The 23,171-nt window shown below is 41.9% G+C and overlaps 1 protein-coding gene across 1 annotated transcript; it reads left to right on the top strand.

The window, feature by feature from the left end:
- The first annotated feature begins 4,849 nt into the window (after positions 1-4,849).
- On the top strand, positions 4,850-8,240 carry LOC127314449 (tryptophan synthase beta chain 1). The gene is made up of 5 exons (XM_051344916.2): positions 4,850-5,273; positions 5,906-6,262; positions 6,425-6,867; positions 6,947-7,041; positions 7,839-8,240. The coding sequence occupies exons 1-5, from the start codon at positions 4,914-4,916 to the stop codon at positions 8,012-8,014; spliced, it is 1,431 nt and encodes a 476-aa protein (XP_051200876.1). The 5' UTR covers positions 4,850-4,913; the 3' UTR covers positions 8,015-8,240.
- Positions 8,241-23,171: the final 14,931 nt, after the last annotated feature.

Genomic DNA, 23,171 nt, shown 5'->3' with positions numbered 1-23,171 from the left:
CCACCTCCCATGTGGGGGGTGGCCGGCCCCCTATGGTGGAGTCCACTTGGGACTCCACCCCATCAAGGGCTGGCCGGCCATGGAGGTGGAGTCCCTTGTGGACTCCACCTTCCTTGGTGGTTTCTTCCGGACTTTTCTAGAACCTTCTAGAACCTTCCATAGAACCTTCCGCGACATTTTATTTCACATAAAATGACATCCTATATATGAATCTTATTCTCCGGACCATTCCGGAACTCCTCGTGATGTCCGGGATCTCATCCGGGACTCCGAACAAATATTCGAACTCCATTCCATAATTCAAGTGCTACCATTTCAACATCCAACTTTAAGTGTGTCACCCTACGGTTCGAGAACTATGCGGACATGGTTGAGTACTCACTCCGACCAATAACCAATAGCGGGATCTGGAGATCCATAATGGCTCCCACATATTCAACGATGACTTTAGTGATCGAATGAACCATACACATATATTACCAATTCCCTTTGTCTCGCGATATTTTACTTGTCCGAGGTTTGATCTTCGGTATCACTCTATACCTTGTTCAACCTCGTCTCCTGACAAGTACTCTTTACTCGTACCGTGGTATGTGGTCTCTTATGAACTCATTCATATGCTTGCAAGACATTAGACGACATTCCACCGAGAGGGCCCAGAGTATATCTATCCGTCATCGGGATGGACAAATCCCACTGTTGATCCATATGCCTCAACTCATACTTTCCGGATACTTAATCCCACCTTTATAGCCACCCATTTACGCAGTGGTGTTTGGTGTAATCAAAGTACCTTTCCGGTATAAGTGATTTACATGATCTCATGGTCATAAGGACTAGGTAACTATGTATCGAAAGCTTATAGCAAATAACTTAATGACGAGATCTTATGCTACGCTTAATTGGGTGTGTCCATTATATCATTCACACAATGACATAACCTTGTTATTAATAACATCCAATGTTCATGATTATGAAACTAATCATCTATTAATCAACAAGCTAGTTTAAGAGGCATACTAGGGACTACTTGTTTGTCTACATATCACACATGTACTAATGTTTCGGTTAATACAATTCTAGCATGATATATAAACATTTATCATAAACATAAAGATATAAATAATAACCACTTTATTATTGCCTCTAGGGCATATCTCCTTCAGTCTCCCACTTGCACTAGAGTCAATAATCTAGATTACATTGTAATATACCTAACACCCATGGCATTCTGGTGTTGGTCATGCTTTGCCCTAGGGAGAGCTTTAGTCAACGGATCTGCTACATTCAGATCAGTGTGTACTTTGCAAATCTTTACTTCTCCATCTTCGATGTACTCGCGAATCATTACTATTTACCGTCTTCTCTAGATGACGTGGACTACTAAGAGAAGACATATCTTCCCTACCATTGTACATGCCCTTAAACACCTATAACAGCTGATGAACTACTAGCTTGCTTCTGTGTGATGGTGGTGCAATACAACAATATCACCAGTAGAGATAAGAAGTGAGATGCTACTCAACAACCAAATCGCTATACTTTTTAGGCTTGCATGAAGTCAACTAATTACCAAAACATTTTCAGCCCTATCGCAACCTAGACTGCCGAACAAAATAAAGAACACCTAGCTGAACCCGAAATACCAAAGTAGTTGTAGGCTACTAAACACGTCCTAGGTCCGCGAAAGTTTTTGCCCGAGAATATCTCGTCCATATTGAAAATGGCATCATTTTCATACAGTATTAAATTATTTTTACAAAACATAGTATAAACACGACGTTCATAGATACATACACACATTCACCTATAAGGCTATAACACGAGCTCGCGTATCCTACCCCAATCGAGAGTGTCTAGGACCGCCACGTATTTGCAAGCAACACGGTACGTGTCAGCCTTGGATCGGTGTACTCCCACTCCCAGGGCAACTTAACCATGCCTAAGGCCTTGTTTACTTCTAGAGTATTTATGGGGATGAGAGGGGATTATTTCGTATCCCGGAAAATCCCCACTAGTCCGTTTACTTCTCCGGTTTTGAACGACATAATCCCGAGATATCCCCTCTCATCCCCTCCCATCCCCACATTTTTTGCCTAAATCAAAAACTCTCCATCATACTAGTGTATTTTTGGGGAGGGGTATTTGAGGGGATTGGGTGAACACCAAATCCCCTCCCATCCCCATACCCTTTGGGAAAAAAAGTACGAGAGAAGTAAACAAGGCCTAACAGTTGCAGTTTTCTCTCGGTTCCTGCGGAGACCCAAAACGAGAGCACCATCACAGCGCCGACATGCATGTGCATATACAGATGCGACGGCCACGTGTCTACATCGAGGAAGGCTCCCGATTAAGCTCAGCAATCGTACAATGTTTCGTTACTGTCACACAAGTATAATTTGAGTTCGACCGGTGCAGAACTAACTCCACCAGTTCATAGACATGTGGAACTTTCTAGTTACCTTGTGCTGTACCCATGGGCGGACCTAGGATAAAATTTTAGTGGGGGCAAAAATTAGCTAAGTGGTGAAAATATCTTTGCTAAGTGGAGGCAAATCAGTCCTTGTCCTAACTAACTACAAGGTGAGTGAGAATTGAGTGGGGGCGGATGCCCCCATTGAGTATACCCTGGATCGGCCCATGGCTGTACCCTGTTATGCTAGGATATGTTGTGGTGTTAGGTTTTCGTCCCATAGTGGATATTCACTGGCAAGTATTTACAGTGGGTTTTCTGCTCCAGCTCGCTTTCCTTTTCCCTACCCCCTCTCTGTTGTAATATAACTTGAACTTATTTTTTCCATTAAATGCAATGAAAAGAGGTGGAAGCCTAGTTGGAAAAAATAGACATGTGGATTGCCATTCGATTAAAACATGGAGAGGCCAGGAATCTTAGGCATGGGGATTTAATTTGGGATTTATCTGGTATATATCTATCAGCTACAAGTTTAAGTGTGCGAAGATGATGCAATATTCACATGATTCGTGTCTCCGAAACCGATACTGACACTGTTTCTTTTTAGACAGCAATGTTAAGCTGTAACTATTGAACCTAAAAAAAACTATTGGCCTCTTCGCACTTTCACTGCTATCGGATACTTCTCCATCCATAAATAACTTAGCGGCTTAATGAGGCAAACACATAATACTAGTTCTATATATAAAAAGAATGTTAAAAGTTTATCTAGTTTTGAATGTACCTGAGCTCAATTAAATGTATAGATACATCTCACGGTTATTTTTGGGAAACGAGAAAAAAACTTGCTCCCCAACATCACGTGTGATCTTTTTTGGAGCCTTTCGATGTAGGAGTATCACATTTCAAAACCGCACATAAGTTCTCAAATTATTTGTTCACTTTATTCAAAGTCGCCAAAATTTTCTTTTGGTAATATACGTATTTCAAACTTTATATTAGTTCAATACTTCTATCCTATGCATAGTTCGAGTCAGGCGATTCAAGCATCCCTCCAGCCTCGTTGGTCATCCAGGCTTACCGTCCATACAACGTCTTACGTAGATAATGTTTAATAACTCCATCCGTTCTATGAAACTTATCTAAGATTTATCTGAATTTAAATATATCTAGACAGTAAATAGTATGCAAATACATCCGAGTATTAACAAAGTATGTTTGATGAGAGGGAGGAAGTACTACAATTTAATACAACAAAACGAGGACATCTATTTATGCTTTGTTACGCTTCGGAAAATTCCTAGACCCGGGCGCCGTTGGCAACGAAACGAGCACCCAATTACACCTTCCCCGATGTTTTACATGATCTCAGTTCTCATTAGGGGTGTAAATGGATCGGATCGGATCGGATCTTGCTCATACCATATCATTTACCATATATGTTTCTCGGATTCGGATCGAAGGGGATATTGATTGGGTTCGGACGATTCGAGTGCCTAATTGCGGATTCGAATCAGAATGAGGCGGATTCAGACGGAAAACAAAAATAGTCGAATATATGTTCTCATCGGTAGATAATTATACTTTTTCCAAATCTTAAAGTAGATTTAAACATTCAGTATATCTTGTGTAGTTGAGAAAAAAAGATACACAATGCTGCTAAAACTCAAGCATTTTTAGATGTTTAGGGCTAAACATGCTCGCCAAGTGCGTTTGGTAACTCAGTAACTACTAACCTCGCAAGATTGGCCTTGCCTTTTGATTCAGAAATCGGATTAACCACTTTAGAACCTTCAGATTATCCCACTCCCTGCTATTCGTATTACTTAATGCTAATATAGTTGCATCTAGACATATTTTAGTTGTAGATATACCTTTTAATATGTATCGGAGGGAGTAATTAAATTTCGGATAATCCTTATCTGCATGCTATTTGCTATCCTATACCGTATCGGGAGTACCACTACTTCAAAATCGGACATCCTTATCCACGAATTCATTAAAACCAAATATGAAAATCTTAAAATAGATTCGGTGCAGATTAATTTCAGTGCGAAAATTATATCTTATCTGTTTTCTCATGCATTGCAGCACGTGATTCGATCACCAAGTCGAAAAAACCCAACCACGATCAGTCAGCGGCTTAACACACCGGTCGGCGGAGAACGGCCCACGTAGGGCCGTCGACGTGGATCCTCAAAACTGGTAAGAGTCAGACTAGAGGACGCCGTACCGAGCCGGCTGCCCGATCCGCCGGGGCCCGCACCCACCCCCTCCCTGCACGTGGTCCACCAACACCGCTACACACCCTCACACAGTCCACACAGCTCCGTCCCCGTACACCGAGCCCACGTTCCCCATCCACGCACCACGTGGAACCACCAACCGCGCGCGTGGGCGACCGGATTATATACCGGCCCGGGGCACCCTCGTGTTCCGCACCCACTCTTCCCTTGTTTAATCCGATTCCACCATCCTTAACCTTCATCGCCGCACCCAAATGGCCACCTCGGCTATCCGGAACCCTAGCCCCGCCGCCGCCGCCGCCGCCGTCGTGCGCGCGCCGCTGCCCTCCCGCGCCGTCCTGCGGATGGCCTCGCCCTCGGTGCCGGCCCGGAGAGGCGCGAGCGTCGTGGCGGCTGCGGCAATGCGGCCGGCCAAGGCGGTCGCGGCGGAGGCGCCCTCCCCCGTGGCGGAGCGGGTGAACGGGGCCGAGGTCGCGGGCGCCGGCGTCGCCAGGCCTGACGCGCTCGGCAGGTTCGGCAAGTTCGGGGGCAAGTACGTGCCCGAGACGCTCATGCACGCGCTCACCGAGCTCGAGGCCGCCTTCCACGCCCTCGCCGACGACCGGGACTTCCAGGTAAACCGCCCGAGAATCCCGCTTTTCCAGGATCTAACGCCTTGATTCTTGCGCGCGACTCACCCTATTCGACCGTCTGGGCGCCATTTCGTGCGAGATATAGGAGACGTTGAGGGCTGATTTGTGGGGGTGATCTTATCTTATCACGCCCGCAGAACTTGAGGCTTTAAGGGTAGTACGGTTTGATTTGATTACCTGTTGGAGTTTCTGCCATGTCTCGTTTTGTGGTAGTGGGGAGCGGTCAAATCTATTTGCGTAATAATAGTGTCCTCTGAACCCGTTGTTTTTTTACTGTACTACGTATCTTATCTGCCAGCAGATTCGGCTTATATTTTAAATCCCTTTTCAAAAGCCGTCTCAGCATACTATGAATTGAGAGTTCCCATAACTGTTTTCGATTGGTAGCTGTGACCAACTGTGCTCATGGGGCGCTAAAATACTACAGAATCTACCTTTTGTGTATGGTGTCCAACTCAAAGCAAGGAGAATTTTCACTCTAGTTTGAGTAGCCAATACCATTCTCCCAGAATAATGCAAAATAGATTAATCGGCAACCATGCTGGTTAGGAAAAGCAATAGGGCATAAACAATCAAATTCAGTTATAATGACAAGACATTGCTGCTATTTGCAGGAGGAACTCGACGGCATCCTCAAGGATTACGTGGGCCGCGAGAGCCCGCTGTACTTCGCGGAGCGCCTGACGGAGCACTACAAGCGCGCCGATGGCACCGGCCCGCTCATTTACCTGAAGAGGGAGGACCTGAACCACACCGGTGCCCACAAGATCAACAACGCTGTGGCGCAGGCTCTGCTGGCCAAGCGGCTCGGGAAGAAGCGTATTATTGCCGAGACTGGCGCTGGCCAGCATGGAGTTGCCACTGCCACCGTGTGCGCGCGGTTTGGGCTGGAGTGCATCATCTACATGGGTGCGCAGGATATGGAGAGGCAGGCGCTTAACGTTTTCAGGATGAAGCTTCTTGGTGCAGAGGTATGGGCAAAACTGGTATCTTGCACTTTCAGTTATCCGTGAGGCCATTACTTGTCTTGCAACTCGTGCGCTGTGAGATGCAGAATGCTTCGTTCATATTGTTCTTTGGAACAATCTTGGCTGTTTTTCTCATCATGTGTCTGCTGCCTTTTACTCACACAGGTAAGGGCAGTGCATGCTGGGACTGCAACGCTGAAGGATGCCACGTCGGAGGCCATCCGTGATTGGGTCACTAACGTAGAGACTACACACTACATTTTGGGCTCAGTTGCTGGGCCACACCCATACCCGATGATGGTGAGGGAGTTCCATAAGGTGATCGGCAAGGAGACCCGCAGACAGGCAATGGACAAGTGGGGTGGCAAGCCTGATGTGTTGGTTGCTTGCGTTGGGGGTGGATCAAATGCCATGGGTCTCTTCCATGAGTTTGTTGATGATCAAGATGTAAGACTGATTGGAGTGGAGGCTGCTGGTCATGGTGTAGACACTGACAAACATGCTGCAACATTGACAAAGGGGGAAGTCGGAGTTCTCCATGGATCTCTGAGTTATGTGTTGCAGGATGCCGATGGACAAGTTATTGAACCCCACTCCATCAGTGCTGGGTAAATATTCTGATGTTTACATTGCAAGATTTATTTTCTTACAGCAAGTGGATTAATTATCCGTTGTTTCGAATGATAGGTTGGATTACCCTGGTGTTGGACCTGAGCACAGTTTCTTGAGGGATATTGGACGTGCTGAATATGATAGTGTGACAGATCAGGAAGCATTGGACGGTAGGGTTCTCTACTATTTCTGTTTCTTTCTTTTCATACATCACTAGCTATATAATCCTGAATACTGGCTGTAGTTATTTTTCTTCTACTAAATGCTGATAGTGGCAGGCTTTAGTTCTGAATAATGTTGCGAATATTTTGAATGTTCTTGATGTGAGTGGAACAAAATTGTGCTTTAGTCACTATAGCTGTTGTAGATTACATGTGAATTTGGATGGTCTGATGAACTCTTGAGAGTAGCAAGGCATTCAAAAGCGACTGTATTACACAAAAATATCAAGTTCTGTGATAAAACCTTATGAATGGGTAGCTTGTAAACCTTCACTGACTTGGGTAATCATATATAGTCAATGTTGCAATCTTGGATATTGCATCACATAATAATATTGCAATATATAATGAATGTAACCCCAAGGTATCTGCAGGTGACTGAGTTACAAATAAATAACTTGTGGTATTTTTTATTCAGCATGCTTTATCAATAACTTGGATATTGGCTGCAAGTGACTGAATTTTAGAAAATATAAGATGGACAAATCTTTAAACCATGATAGCTTTCAGTCCTCACTGGCACAATGTTGAGTAATATTCTTGAATTTTGCAGCGCATAATGATGTGATATTGATATTCTGTTAAGTAAGCCAATTAGCATGCTGCTTTTCAGATGGGCAACAATAACTTGCATTAAGCCTGTTGGTTTGATTTTGGTTGAAAACTGGTTCATTAGCCTAAACAGCTCCTTTCGTGTATGCTATCTTCAGCAACTAACTCCTTCCCCTGCTGATCTCCACATGCAGCTTTCAAGCGCACCTCTCGGTTGGAGGGCATCATCCCTGCCCTGGAGACGTCCCACGCACTTGCCTACCTTGAGAAGCTCTGCCCGACACTGCCAGATGGTGTTAGGGTGGTGCTGAACTGCAGTGGAAGAGGAGACAAGGATGTTCACACAGCCAGCAAGTACCTTGATGTGTAGAACTTCAGAGAGGCTAAAAAATTGTGGCTTTCCCATGAGCATTTTTGAAAGCGAAAAAAGAAAGAAATTGCTTAGTGATGTTGTTCTTTGAGGTATATGAGCTACAAATAATCCTGGAAGCCAGTCGGTTACTATAGCTAATTAGCTTGTTTGTTGTCTTATATCTAAATAAAAACATGTTATATGTTGAAGTTGATAAATAAAAAGGCTCGTTGTGTGCTGTGCATTGATCTGTATCTGAGGTGTTATGTTCTCTTTGATAGATTTTTTGTAGAGAATGTTGCACTTTATGAGCAGAGTAGTAAATCACAGGAGAAACAGCAAACTCACACGACCTAGCTGTATGTGTGCAGCAACATTCAAAGAACGCCTGATATGGCGAAAAGAAACTGAAGAATGCAGCAACATTCAAAGAACGCCTGACATGGTGAAAAGAAACTGAAGAAAAGCTAGCCGCGAACATCTTGATATCAGACACAACCCCCCACACTTCAGATCTGTCATTGATTGATGAATTGATTCACTGAACCAGTGAGAGACGATCTGAAGCGAACACCAGGAAGAAACTGAGATATCCATCACAAATCCGCTTTAGAGCTAAATATCCATTCAGTTTGTTGGATGGACTTGTTAATGAGACAGTTGAAGCCCCTGGTTGTAACTTGAGTACGGTTCGTGACCTATTTTTACCGTGTTTCTGCGTTTGACCCAACAAATGCTGTCCCCTCCTGGCTTGCATTTGAGCCGAGTTTCCAACCTTCCAGATAAATTTTTTTTTTGTCGAAGTTCACTGTCTCTTAACTGTTCCCCCAGCTAAGAGCTCGATCAGCAGAAGATTTTGACTTAGAAGATTTTCCTTGTAACCTTTTGAATGTCCCCATTAGGCCTTGATCGGTTAATCCCCTACTACTCCGTCCATCCCAAAATATAAAGCCACCACGCATTTTAAGGTAGAACTTTGACTAACAATTTGAACAACAAAACATGAGTTATATCCAACAATATATTTTCAATGTCATATAACTTATATTTTATTGATCAAATTTTGGTCTAAGTTTTAGCTTAAAATACAAAGTGGCCTTACATATAAAAATGGAGGGAGTAAGTGATTTGGAGGAGATTAGAGAGAATTTTAACTTACATGAAATTTAATACACCTCAACTCAAGTCCATCCTGTCCAATCCATAGGAAACCGAACAAGGACTTAAGAGGATTTGGGACGGGCACGGATTTGATTTGGAGAAAGGAAAGAGAAGGTAGGAGACGATCTTCATAGCTGTTTTTAACAGTTGGAATGCTAAGCTTATAGGGCCAGTTTGGTTGCTCGTAGATTTTTCTTGCATCTAGGGAACTTGGCTCTGTAGAAAGCTGTAGAAGGTCATGCGACATAAAAATCACATTGTGCAATTAGATTGGTTGCTAACAAGTCGTTTTAAGCATGGTAGCAAAAGCCCAGATCCCGTTGTTTGGTTGGGCCCTTTTTCTGTTTCACGTTATCGGGTTCCGTGTGGTTACGAGCCGTTTCCCGCATAGGGTTACAACATCGGCTTTATGGTGAGCTTACCAAAGCAATTAAAATTGCATACAAGGGGTTTGACATAATAGCATTTCAGGCACAGCTAATATATAGCACATAATCAACATCATAACTATAGTTATAGCAGTGGATTAGATTGTTGCACCATGAGTCCACGAAGAATGGCTCGTGATGCAACACAAATTCATGAACTGAGGGGTCAGTACATACCTCCTCGTCATACCTAGCTACCAACAAAAATATACAGACTTGGCATGAGTTTTCATCAAACCTAGCTACTCCGAAAATATAGATCACCGTCATCAATACTAGAAGGAGCACCACAACAAGAACCCAACACTCGGGTTCCTCAAAAGGTAATACTTCTTTAGAAAGGTAGTAAACCAGGACACCCTGGACTCAGGGCTCATCGCAAGGTACCTGGTGGCATGTGCCTTGTGCTCCATGAGGTGGCTAAGAGCACGGTGGATCGTAGTGGGAGAGATGGGTGCTTGTGTAACACGCCCATCGTAGATCATCTCATCTGAGCATAGTTTGCTATGGGCTTGTTGAGAAGATCACCGTCCCTTGGGTGAGTCTGAAACAAGAAGATAGTTAGTTCATCGTCTTCTAATAGCTTATGATTGACTTCATGACTGCAAAAATAGGTGCATTGATCGAACCATGATGTGGGCAAAGTAGGCATCATCGTCTATCATGATTGCTATTGTCTCTTCCACCCAACACATTTCCTCAAGCCTTTTGACCCTTCTCACATGAACCCACCGTCCAGTACCATGCTCCGGGGAAACTACACGGCCACAATACTTGAGAACGGACTCTACACCATCCTTTAGGTACTTCACTTGAATCCAATGCCAACTCTAACCCCTTTCTTGATGAGGTCACACTCAAACACCTTGTTCAGAACGAACATGGATAGAGCAGGTCGCCATGCATGTCATGATGTTCTTATTCATCACCGGGTAGTACTGTTCAGGCACCATCTTTGTATCTAAGCGGCACCACCGCCTCCGCCTACAACACCGAGTTTACAGAGAGATATGGCAAGTTATCCTTGTCCTACATCAGAAATGAAAGTACCATAGTACAATAACAATGATAAGGAAGCAAACTAACAAGCTCTTAGAACATAGTACACATCAAACACCTTGTAGGAAAAAATAGTAACAAGCTCACCTTGCAGGCAAGAACAGTAACAAGCTCTTAGAACATAGTACACATCAAAGAATTTGCATGCAAGAACAATAAAAAACTCTTAGAACATAGTACCAATCAAACACCTTGCAGTCAAGAATACTAATAACAAGCTTCTTTGCCTGCTGCCATGTATACGTCCAAATTCGGTACAAGGAGAGAACATACATGCCATAGAACCAATCCACGTCCCAACTATTGAACTTATACGTGGCCTACATAACAATTAAGATCACACTTCGCAACAAACACAAGCAAAAGACACAGAACTACCTCTACCAGACACTACATCAGGAAGCTACAACTCTAGCATAAACTAACAACCTCTTGATCTAAGAAAAAAAAAAGCCAGGACAAACAGATCCAAACTAGGGCTCTATGTTACTCACATCGATCCGACAGTGGGACGAGGTGGACGAAGTCGACATGCCGGCGAGGACAAGGAAGATGGCCTTGGGGGATTTTCCAGTGAGGCGTAGCGGTGTAAATATGCGGGAAAATATCAGCGGGAGGTGAGCAAATTTCTCCTGCGGGAATTTCCTGGACGCGCTCGAGCTCCCACCATCTCTCGTTCGCACAAGCTTGGCCTAAAATTTCCCCCGCGAGCACGAGAAGAGCTTTGCTTTCCAGGAACACCAGAATCGAGAGTGCCTCCTCACGAAGGCTCTACATTGCTTTAAGAATCGTGCGAAGCAGGGAAGCGGAACCGCGTGGGCATCTAAACTGCATCTTCTTGCATCAGCGGCTGGGAAACCACTACGCGAGCAACCAAACTCGCCCATAATAGCTCCCCGCGAATTGCGCACAGCCTGGCACACCTACTCAACTCAAGGCCCATGCACTTATCCTTCTCGTCTGGCCCACTTTCTTCTTTCATCCTTTGAACCTCCGCATCCTTTCATGTATTTGTCTTATTCACCTACACCGGTGCACCCCAAAAGTAGCCAGGTAGTTTGGAGCTCAATAGAAACGTCGGTAACCCCGTGCCATCCCTTACGCACAGGGCGGTGAACGTGCACGCCGGCACCCCGCGCCACATCGGATTTTAGGGTCGGGACCGGCATGGCAGCGACTCCACTAGCCGCTCTCTCTTTAATATGACGCCTTAGATGCTCGGTGGTGGGTCGTTGTCTTTAATGAACCCACCGGTTCCCCACGCCAAGACGCCTCGGATATTGCCGCCGTAAATGCACACACAGGCCATGTCCTCCTATTTACGAAGATCTCAATGAGAAAGAAGGGAAAACAATTGCCAAACTAGAAACCATATTTTATGGCACACACGTAGATGATCTGGAGAGAAGCTATACAGATCAAGAAGCTGTTGATGACTTGGATAAAAATGAGCTAGATGATTATCTTGACTCAGTTCCTATAGAATCCCTAGTGAATGTGCAATACAAGGTAACCCGATGAAAAGGGATGAAGAACCACCACTGCCCGAGCTCAAACCCCTATCAGAAGAACTAATGTATGAGTTTTAGATGATTCAAATAAATATCTGGTTATTATTAGTTCCGAACTTTTAGAGGAAGTAGAAGCTAGAATAATGATAGTCCTGAGAAATCATCGCAATGCATTTGGATATACAATGGCTTATTTGAAGGGAATAAGCCCGACTATAGCTATGCATCGGATAATCATGGAAGAAGGGGCCAAGCCAATTGCTAATTTTCAGAGAAAGCTAAAGACTCAAATGAAGGAACTGGTAATAGAAGAGATAATACGCCTACTTAGTGCCGGTATAATTTATTCTATACATGAGTGACTGGGTGACGTACTCCACTTCATTGTGTTCCAAAGAAAGGAGGATTCACAATAGTGCCTAACGAGAACCAAGAATTAATCCCTGTAAGACCAATTGTAGGGCATAGGTTGTGTATTTATTTTAGAAAACTAAATAAAGAAACAAGGAAATATCTCTACCTTTACCCTTAATAGATAAAACCTTGGAAATACTGCTAAATACTCTTATTTTTGCTACTTGGATGGTTACTCTGTGTTTTCTTAAATAGTTGTTCACCTGATGATCAACTTAAAATCACTTTTACTTGTCCTTTCATACTGTATGCTTATCACTCTATGCCATTTGGATTATGTAATGCACTACCAACTAGTTTTTAAAGGTGCATGACTGCTACTTTTGCTGACTTTATAGAAGAGATTATGGAAATATTCATGGACGACTTTTCTTTCTATGGCATTTTGATACGTCTCCAACGTATCTATAATTTCTTATGTTCCATACTAGTTTTATGACAATACTTACATGTTTTACTCACACTTTATATCATTTTTATGCATTTTCCGGGACTAACCTATTAACAAGATGCCGAAGCGTCAGTTCCTGTTTTCTGCTGTTTTTGGTTTCAGAAATTCTACACAGGAAATATTCTCGGAATTGGACCCCATGAAGACAGAAGTCAATATTTTGCCGAGGCGGACCCAGAGAGCCAGAGAAGGGCCAGAGGGGGGGCCAAGGGGCCCCCACACCATAGGGGGGCGCGGGCCCAACCCTGGCCGCGCCACCAGGTGGGGAGGGCACCCTGGGGCCCCTCCGAGGCCGCCCTTCCGCCTATATATTCTCCCAGATGCGAAAACCCTAAGGGCATCAGTCATATTCCACAAAAAGTTACGTAGCCGCCGCCATCGCGAAGCCAAGTTCGGGGGACAGAAGTCTCTGTTCCGGCACGCCGCCGGGACGGGGAAGTGCCCCCGGAATCCATCTCCATCGACTCCATCGCCATCTTCATCGCCGTTGCTGCCTCCCATGATGAGGAGGGAGTAGTTCTCCCCCGAGGCTGAGGGCTCTACCGGTAGATATGTGGTTCATCTCTCTCTCCCATGGTGTGATCTTTATGTGATCATGAGCTTTGTAATCTAGTTGAATATGTAGATGTTACTCTTGTCTATTATGCACTCTAGATGTTACTTTAATATGAACTCCGGAGTCACTCTCCACGGTGTGATGGTGACGGTGTGCGCATCGTGTGTGATTCCTTTATGAAGTTGTGGAGCTTGTTTACTCTGGCTTGAGGTGTGCTTTTGTAGCCCTACACAATGAATGGTGTTTGTTATCCAACAAGAGAGTGTTTGAAAGTAGCATCTATTTACTCAATTATGTGATCATTGTTGAGAGTGTCCACTAGTGAAAGTATGATCCCTAGGCCTTGTTTCTAAGAATTGAAACACCATTTCCAACAAGTTCTGCTACATGTTCGCTTGCTGCCATTTTTATTTCAGATTGCAATTACTACTTATAATCATCTATATTACTTGTATTTCACTATCTCTTCGCCGAACTAGTGCACCTATACATCTGACAAGTGTATTAGGTGTGTTGGGGACACAAGAGACTTCTTGTATCTCAATTGCAGGGTTGCTTGAGAGAGATATCCTTGACCTCTACCTCCCTGAGTTCGATAAACCTTGGGTGATCCACTTAAGAGAAACTTGCTGCTGTTCTACAAACCTCTGCTCTTGGAGGCCCAACACTGTCTACAGGAATAGAAGCGTGCGTAGACATCAAGCTATTTTCTGGTGCCGTTGCCGGGGAGGTAAGGTAAAAGGTATTCACATCCTCCGACTACTAAGCTATTTCCTAGCACTGTTGCCGGTGTGTGAGTGCTCGAAGGTATCTCCTTTAGATTCTGCAATTTTATCTTTTTGTCTCTTGTTTTTATTTTCACTAGTTAGGCTTAATGGAAAACAACAACAAAATTAGAGATCTTTATGAACTTTATCTTGAATTAGGACATGATGTGTTTGAAGAGAAAATTAAAAAACTTATGGAACTTTATATGCATGCTAATGGCAATGTTATTAGTATGAATGCTTTGAACACCATTGTTGCTAATGCTATGGAAAATTCTAAGCTTAGGGAAGCTGGTTTTGAGGAGCATGATATTTTTAGTCCCCCAAGCATGGATGAGAAAATTTACTTTGATGATACTTTACCTCCTATATATGATGATTACAATGATGACTATCATATTTTCAGTCCATCTACTATTGAGGAGAAAATTAATTATGATTACAATATGCCTCCTATATATGATGATTATGGTGATGAGAATAATAATGATAGCTATCTTATTGAATTTGCTCCCACTACAATTAATAGTAATGACTATGCTTATGTGGAGAGTAATAATTTTATGCATGTAGCTCATGATAAGAATGTTTCATGTGATAGTTATATTGTTGAGTTTGTTCATGATGCTACTGAAAATCTTTATGAGAGAGGACAATATGGTTGTAGGGATTTTCATGTTACTAAAACACCTCTCTTTTTGCTTAAAATCTTGAAGTTGCGCTTGTCTTGTTTTCCTATGCTTATTGCATTATGCTTACATGACTTGTTTATTTACAAGATTCCTTTTCATAGGAAGTGGGTTAGACTTAAAAGTGTTTCTTATTTGCTTTTGATGCTCTCTTTTGCTTCAACTCTTATTTCTTGCGAGAGCATCATTAAAATTACTGAGCCCATCTTAATGGCTATAAAAAAGCACTTCTTGGGAGATAACCCATGTTTTTATTTTGCTACTATTTTGTTGTGTCTTGGAAGTTGTTAATACTGTAGCAACCTCTTCTTATCATGTTTATTTCGTTTTTTTGCCAAGTAAAGTCTTTGATAGAAAGTTGATACTAGATTTGGATTTCTGCGCAGGAACATATTTTTAGCTGTCACGAATTTGAGTTGATCTCTCTGTAGGAAACTCGTAAAATCCTGAAAAAATTCATGCGTGATCCTCAGATATGTACGGAACTTTCGTTCAACTGGAGCTTTGCCATCTGAGCATGTTAAGTGCCTCGAAAAAATTCGTCTTTACGGACTGTTCTGTTTTGACAGATTCTGCCTTTTATTTCGCATTGCCTCTTTTACTGTGTTGAGTGGATTTCTTTGCTCCATTAAATTTCAGTAGCCTTGGTTAATGTCCAGAAGTGTTGGGAATGACTGTGTCCTTGCTGAACATGTGAATTTTTGATTATGCACTAACCCTCTAATGAGAATGCTTTGAGTTTGGTGTGAAGGAAGATTTCAAGGATCAAGAGAGGAGGATGATATAATATGATCAAGAAGAGTGAAAAGTCTAAGCTTGGGGATGCCCCCGTGGTTCATCCCTGCATATTTCAAGAAGACTCAAGCGTCTAAGCTTGGGGATGCCCAAGGCATCCACTTCTTCATCAACAACTTATCAGGTCACCTCTAGTGAAACTATATTTTAATTCCGTCACATCTTATGTGCTTTACTTGGAGCATCTGTGTGCTTTTATTTTCGTTTTGTTATTTTCATTCTCTGAATAAAATCGGATCCTAAACATCCTTATGTGGGAGAGAAACACGCTCCGCTTTTTCATATGAACACTCGTGTTCTTCGTTTTTCATGTTCATGGCGAAAGCTGAAAGCCGCTGTACTTATTGTTATTTTGTTGGAAACAGAAAATGCTTCATGTGGTAATAATTTTATACTTGGCAATTGTTTTGATCTCTCAAGTAGATCATGTTTAAGCTCTTGCATCATGTAGTTTAAATCTATTAGTGGAGAACTACTGTAGAGCTTGTTGAAATTTGGTTTGCATGATTGGTCTCTCTAAGGTCTAGATATTTTCTGGTAAAAAGTGTTTGAGCAACAAGGAAGACAGTGTAGAGTCTTATAATGCTTGCAATATGTTCTTATGTAAGTTTTGCTGTACCGGTTTATACTTGTGTTTGCTTCAAACAACCTTGCTAGCCAAAGCCTTGTACTGAGAGGGAATGCTTCTCGTGCATCCAAAACCTTGAGCCAAAACTTATGCCATTTGTGTCCACCATAACTACCTACTATGTAGTATTTTTCTGCCATTCCAAGTAAATTGCTTGCGTGCTACCTTTAAAACCTTTCAAAAAAATTCATTCCTTGTTTTTGCAATACATAGCTCATGGTAAAGTAGCCTAAAAAACTATTGTGATAAGGAATATGTCGCTTGTCTATCTTAGTTCTTATAAGTTGCTTGTTGAGCGGTAACCATGTTATCTGGGGACGCCATCAACCTGTCACACCTTTGTTGAATATCATGTGAGTTGCTATGCATGTTCGTCTTGTCTGAAGTAAGGGAGATTTTCCATGAGTTGAAATGGTTTGAGTATGCATATTGTTAGAGAAGAACATTGGGCCGCCAACCAAAGCCATGTATCATGGTGGAAGTTTCAGCTTGGACATTAATCCTCGAATATCTTATGAGAATATTATCTGTTGTTGAATGCTTAAGCATAAAAGAGGAGTCCATTATCTGTTTTCTATGTTGTCCCGGTATGGATGTCCTCAAGTTGAGATCTATCAAAATCGAGAAATCAAATGCGATTTATCTCCTTGGACCTTTGTACAGGTGGCATAGAGGTACCCCTTTGTGACACTTGGTTGAAACATATGTAATGCGATGATAATCCATGGAAATCCGAGCTAATTAGGACAAGGTGCGGGCACTATCAGTATTCGATGCATGAGGCTTGCAACTTATAGGAAGTTTTATACATAACCCATATGAATTATTACTACCGTTGACACAATTGTTTCCATGTTTTCAAAATAAAAGCTCTAGCACATGCAGAAACTCACATGAGTAATCCCTGCTTCTCTCTGCGAAGGGCCTTTCTTTTACTTTATGTTGAGTCAGTTTACCTACTTCTTTCTATCTTAGAAGCAAACACTTGTGTCAACTGTGTGCACTAATTCTTACGTGCTTACTTATTGCACTTATTATATTACTTTGTGTTGACAATTATCCATGAGATATACATGTTGAAAGTTGAAAGCAATTGCTGAAACCTAAATCTTCCTTTGTGTTGCTTCAAAACCTCTTATTAAGAATCTATTACTTTATGAGTTAACTCTTATGCAAGACTTTTTGATGCTTGTCTTGAAAGTACTATTCATGAAAAGTTTTTGCTATATGATTCAATTGTTTAGTCATTATCTTTTTGTTAGCAAACTATAGACCATTGCTTTGGGTCACTTCATTCATCTCATATGCTTTACAATGGTGTTGATCAAAATTATGTTGGTAGCATGTCACTTCAGAAATTATTCTTTTTATCGTTTACCTACTCGAGGGCGAGTAGGAACTAAGCTTGGGGATGCTTGATACGTCTCCAACGTATCTATAATTTCTTATGTTCCATGCTAGTTTTATGATAATACCTACATGTTTTACTCACACTTTATATCATTTTTATGCATTTTCCGGGACTAACCTATTAACAAGATGCCGAAGCGCCAGTTCCTGTTTTCTGCTGTTTTTTGGTTTCAGAAATTCTACACAGGAAATATTCTCGGAATTGGACCCCACGAAGACAGAAGTCAATATTTTACCGAGGCGGACCCAGAGAGCCAGAGAAGGGCCAAGGGGCCCCCACACCATAGGGGGCGCGGGCCCAACCCTGGCCGCGCCACCAGGTGGGGAGGGCACCCTGGGGCCCCTCCGAGGCCGCCCTTCCGCCTATATATTCTCCCAGATGCGAAAACCCTAAGGGCGTCAGTCATATTCCACGAAAAGTTACGTAGCCGCCGCCATCGCGAAGCCAAGTTCGGGGGACAGAAGTCTCTGTTCCGGCACGCCACCGGGACGGGGAAGTGCCCCCGGAATCCATCTCCATTGACTCCATCGCCATCTTCATCGCCGTTGCTGCCTCCCATGATGAGGAGGGAGTAGTTCTTGTAGGATAACGTTGCATAGAAAACAAAAAAATTCCTACCGCGAACACGCAATCCAAGCCAAGATGCAATCTAGAAGACGGTAGCAACGAGGGGATTACCGAGTCTCACCCTTGAAGAGATTCCAAAGCCTACAAGATGAGGCTCTTGTTGCTGCGGTAGACGTTCACTTGCCGCTTGCAAAAGCGCGTAGAAGATCTTGATCACGGCGCCACGAACGGGCAGCACCTCCGTACTCGGTCACACGTTCGGTTGTTGATGAAGACGACGTCCACCTCCCCGTTCCAGCGGGCAGCGGAAGTAGTAGCTCCTCTTGAATCCGACAGCACGACGGCGTGGTGTCGGTGGCGGTGGAGAATCCCGGCGGAGCTTCGCTAAGCGTGCGGGGAAGAAGGAGGAGTGGGGCGGCTAGGGTTTGGGGAGAGGGGGTGGCCGGCCTCCAAGGGGTGCGGCCAAGGTGGTGGCTTTGGTGTGGCCGGCCCCCTCACCTATGCCCCTCATTATATAGGTGGAACCCCAAGTGTTGGACTACAAGTCTTCGAATAAGACCCGAACCCAAAACCTTCCATGTTGTAGGGAAACCTACTCAAGGTGGGACTCCCACCCAAGTGGGATTCCCACCCTTCCATGTGGGGGGGGTGGCCGGCCCCTATGGTGGAGTCCACTTAGGACTCCACCCCTCTAGGGTTGGCCGGCCATGGGTGGTGGAGTCCCTTCGGGACTCCGCCTTCCAAAGTGATTTCTTCCGGACTTTTCTAGAACCTTCTAGAACCTTCCATAAATGCACCGGATCATTTTCAAACACATAAAATGACATCCTATATATGAATCTTATTCTCCGGACCATTCTGGAACTCCTCGTGATGTCCGGGATCTCATCCGGGACTCTGAACAAATATTCGAACTCCATTCCATATTCAAGTTCTACCATTTCAACATCCAACTTTAAGTGTGTCACCCTACGGTTCGCGAACTATGCGGACATGGTTGAGTACTCACTCCGACCAATAACCAATAGCGGGATCTGGAGATCCATAGTGGCTCCCACATATTCAACGATGACTTAGTGATCGAATGAACCATTCACATACAATACCAATTCCCTTTGTCACGCGATATTTTACTTGTCCGAGGTTTGATCATCGGTATCACTCTATACCTTGTTCAACCTCGTCTCCTGACAAGTACTCTTTACTCGTACCGTGGTATGTGGTATCTTATGAACTTATTCATATGCTTGCAAGACATTAGACGACATTCCACCGAGAGGGCCCAGAGTATATCTATCCGTCATCGGGATGGACAAATCCCACTGTTGATCCATATGCCTCAACTCATACTTTCCGGATACTTAATCCCACCTTTATAACCACCCATTTACGCGGTGGCGTTTGATGTAATCAAAGTACCTTTCCGGTATAAGTGATTTATATGATCTCATGGTCATAAGGACTAGGTAACTATGTATTGAAAGCTTATAGCAAATAACTTAATGACGTGATCTTATGCTACGCTTAATTGGGTGTGTCCATTACATCATTCATACAATGATATAACCTTGTTATTAATAACATCCAATGTTCATGATTATGAAACTAATCATCCATTAATCAACAAGCTAGTTAAGAGGCATACTAGGGACTCTTTGTTGTTCACATAACACACATGTATCAATGTTTCGGTTAATACAATTATAGCATGGTATGTAAGTATTATCATAAACACAAAGATATATTATAATAACCTTTTTATTATTGCCTCTTGGGCATATCTCCAACAGTCTCCCACTTGCACTAGAGTCAATAATCTAGTTTACATTTGTAAAGATATAACACCTTGGCCTTCTGGTGCTTTATCATGTTTTTCTCACGGGAGAGGTTTTAGTCAACGGATCTGACATGCTCAGAAACGTATGTATTTTGTAATTCATTTGCGTCTCAACGCATCACTCATTTCCAAATGAGTCGGCATTAAATATGTTTGGTCTTCTGGTGGAACCTTAATTCTGCGGTCTGAAACATGTCACTAATATTGTCACACACAATATAGCTTCAAAGTTCTGACTCTGTCGGAACTACACCAAGTTCTCAAAGAACCTCTTGACTTAACATCCTCAGTCATTGTCAAAACAATGACATATTCTGCCTTCGTTTGTAGAATCCGTCACAACATTTAGAACTCTCCTAAATCTAGTATTGTGCTAGCTTTTAAACAACACTTAGCCTAATTTTGAGATTGAAATTTTATTTTTATATGTGACAAAACGAATATCGGTGCAACACCTTACAGCGATTTGTTTGTCATTTCTCCATACAAAACTATTTATATATCCTTGGTTCTTCTAAAGTACACAGGGATATCTTTACTGTTTGTCCAATGATCATCACATGAATCATTCTGGTATATGCTCCTAACATTTTAGAGCACAGGACATCTGATTGTGTACATATTAATTGTGATCTAAATCACTCATGTGTTTTTACTCATTGAGTGTCAGATACACTCAAGTTTTGTTAAAACTTCACATGACAAGAACATTTTCTTAATATTTCTATATTGAACTACTTCAATATCCTTTCTATGTACTTTGACTTAAACTTATTATGTGTTTCAATCTATCTTCATAGATCTTGACACTAAATATGTTTCAGTCCATATCCTTTCATTGAAGTTAATTCTCAATGAAACCTTTTATAATCAAGTATATAATTACATCATTTATAACCAACTATATGTATCTACATAAAGTATTATAAATATGTCTCAGCGCTCCCACTTAATTTCTTGCAAATGCAAGCCTCTTCATCGTTTCTGATGAAATCAAAAACTTTTTGACTATTTCATCCGGTGAAGATTCCAACTCCGTGATACTCACTTCATCCAATTGAAGTTCGTTTACCTATCTAGTATTCCACGGACTAGCAAAACAATTGGTTATATCTTGTATACACCTTTAATACACACTTCTGTTAAGTAATGTATTTTGCCATCCTACTATCATATCTCATGAAAGAAATATGTAGCGATTACTAGAATAATCCACATAGACTATAAGCATTGCTACGGAAGATCTAATCTTATCATAGTCAACTCTTTGAACTTTGTCGTAAACAACTTTTCGACAAGTCGAGCTTATTCAAGGATATTCCATCCAAGTCCATCAATTTTATAGATCCGTTTACTTTCAAAAAGTATTCATCTATCTTGGATTTCATGACGTATAGCCATTTTAACGGAGTCAGGGCCCATCATAACTTCTTTGTATGTAGTTGGTTTATCATTGTTCAAAAACAATCCTTTGTTCACAAATCATTTATTTGATCACAAAGTAAACCATACCTACAAGGTTCAATAAGTACTTCGATCTTCATGACTATAACATTTTGTAGACATGGGAGCCATGATCGTCGTGGCCGCTTCCGGAACCAATTCCGATGCTGCGCTACTCTGATCATTATGCTCAGGTTCATAAACCTTATCAAGTTTTATTGTCCTCCCACTCAAATACTTCGCTAAAAACAATTTCTTGGAAATAAGTAAGAAACATCGACAAACACTTTTGTCTTTGTCTCCATAGTGGAAAGAATTCCCAATCAATTCTGTGGAATAACCAACAAAGACATTCATCCGATTTTGGTTGTAAACTTATTTACTTTATGCTATGCATTCCAAAATTTAAGAAAGGACTATTAGGGTTCATACCCATGCCATAACTCGTATGGTGTCATTGCAACGGATCATGATGATGCTCTATTTAGTGTAAAAGCGGTAGTCACTAAAGCATAATCCACAAAAATATAATGGCATCATAATATTTTATCTCATCATTAATCCAACAAGGTTTGGATACATTTCTCGGATACTATATCATCATTATGATAGTCCAAGAAATGTGAGTTGTAGAACAATTTCATGACTCTCTTAGATGTTCGCTAAAACTCGTAATTCAAATATTTCCACCATGATCCAATCATAGATATTTGACTTTTCTATTACGATGATTTCAACTTCATGCTGAAATTTATTTGAAGCTATTCAAATGTTTCAAATTTCTTCCTTATCGAATATATCCACATATATATACTCAATTCATTGTTGGAAGTTTTCATGAAGTAGAAGAATCTCCCGCACACAACTATGCCCAGTGAACCACATACATCATCATGTATGTTTTCACTAAGTTAGTTGCCCATTCAACTCTTTGGCCTATGAACGGTATTTTAGTCATTTCTCTTTTAGAAAATATTTGCAAGCGCCAAACGATTCAAAAAATCAAATGACTCCAAAATTCCATTTGCATGGAGTTCCTTTCTAACATGACCTAAATGGCGGTTCCACAAATAAGTGGAATTCAAATCATTTGCCTTATGGCATTTTAGCGTCAGTGTTATGTATGTGTGTTTCACCATTAAGATTTATAATAACTTATCCATCGTACATGGAGTAATGTCATAATTTGAACAACTCATTGTTTTTATTTGACCAGAGCATAATAACAATTATTAAGTTCTTTATTATAAATTCTAAGGGCTAGATAGAATGCCAACGACGAACATAATAACAGTTTATTTTTGTTCCAGACGTGCATTCCTATCATATTCCTTGTCAGTCACTTAGGCCATTGTATTCTTGTATTGCGTTGTTTTGTATGACACTTCATACCAACCAATATGGTACAAATACCCAAGAATTTTATTGTGTGACCAAACAAGGAATACATCCATAACA

This window comes from Lolium perenne, chromosome 7 (assembly GCF_019359855.2).
Source record: "Lolium perenne isolate Kyuss_39 chromosome 7, Kyuss_2.0, whole genome shotgun sequence".
NCBI classification, from domain to species: domain Eukaryota; kingdom Viridiplantae; phylum Streptophyta; class Magnoliopsida; order Poales; family Poaceae; genus Lolium; species Lolium perenne.
Note: the sequence above shows the minus strand (reverse complement) of the source record. Positions and strands in the feature narration are given on the sequence as shown.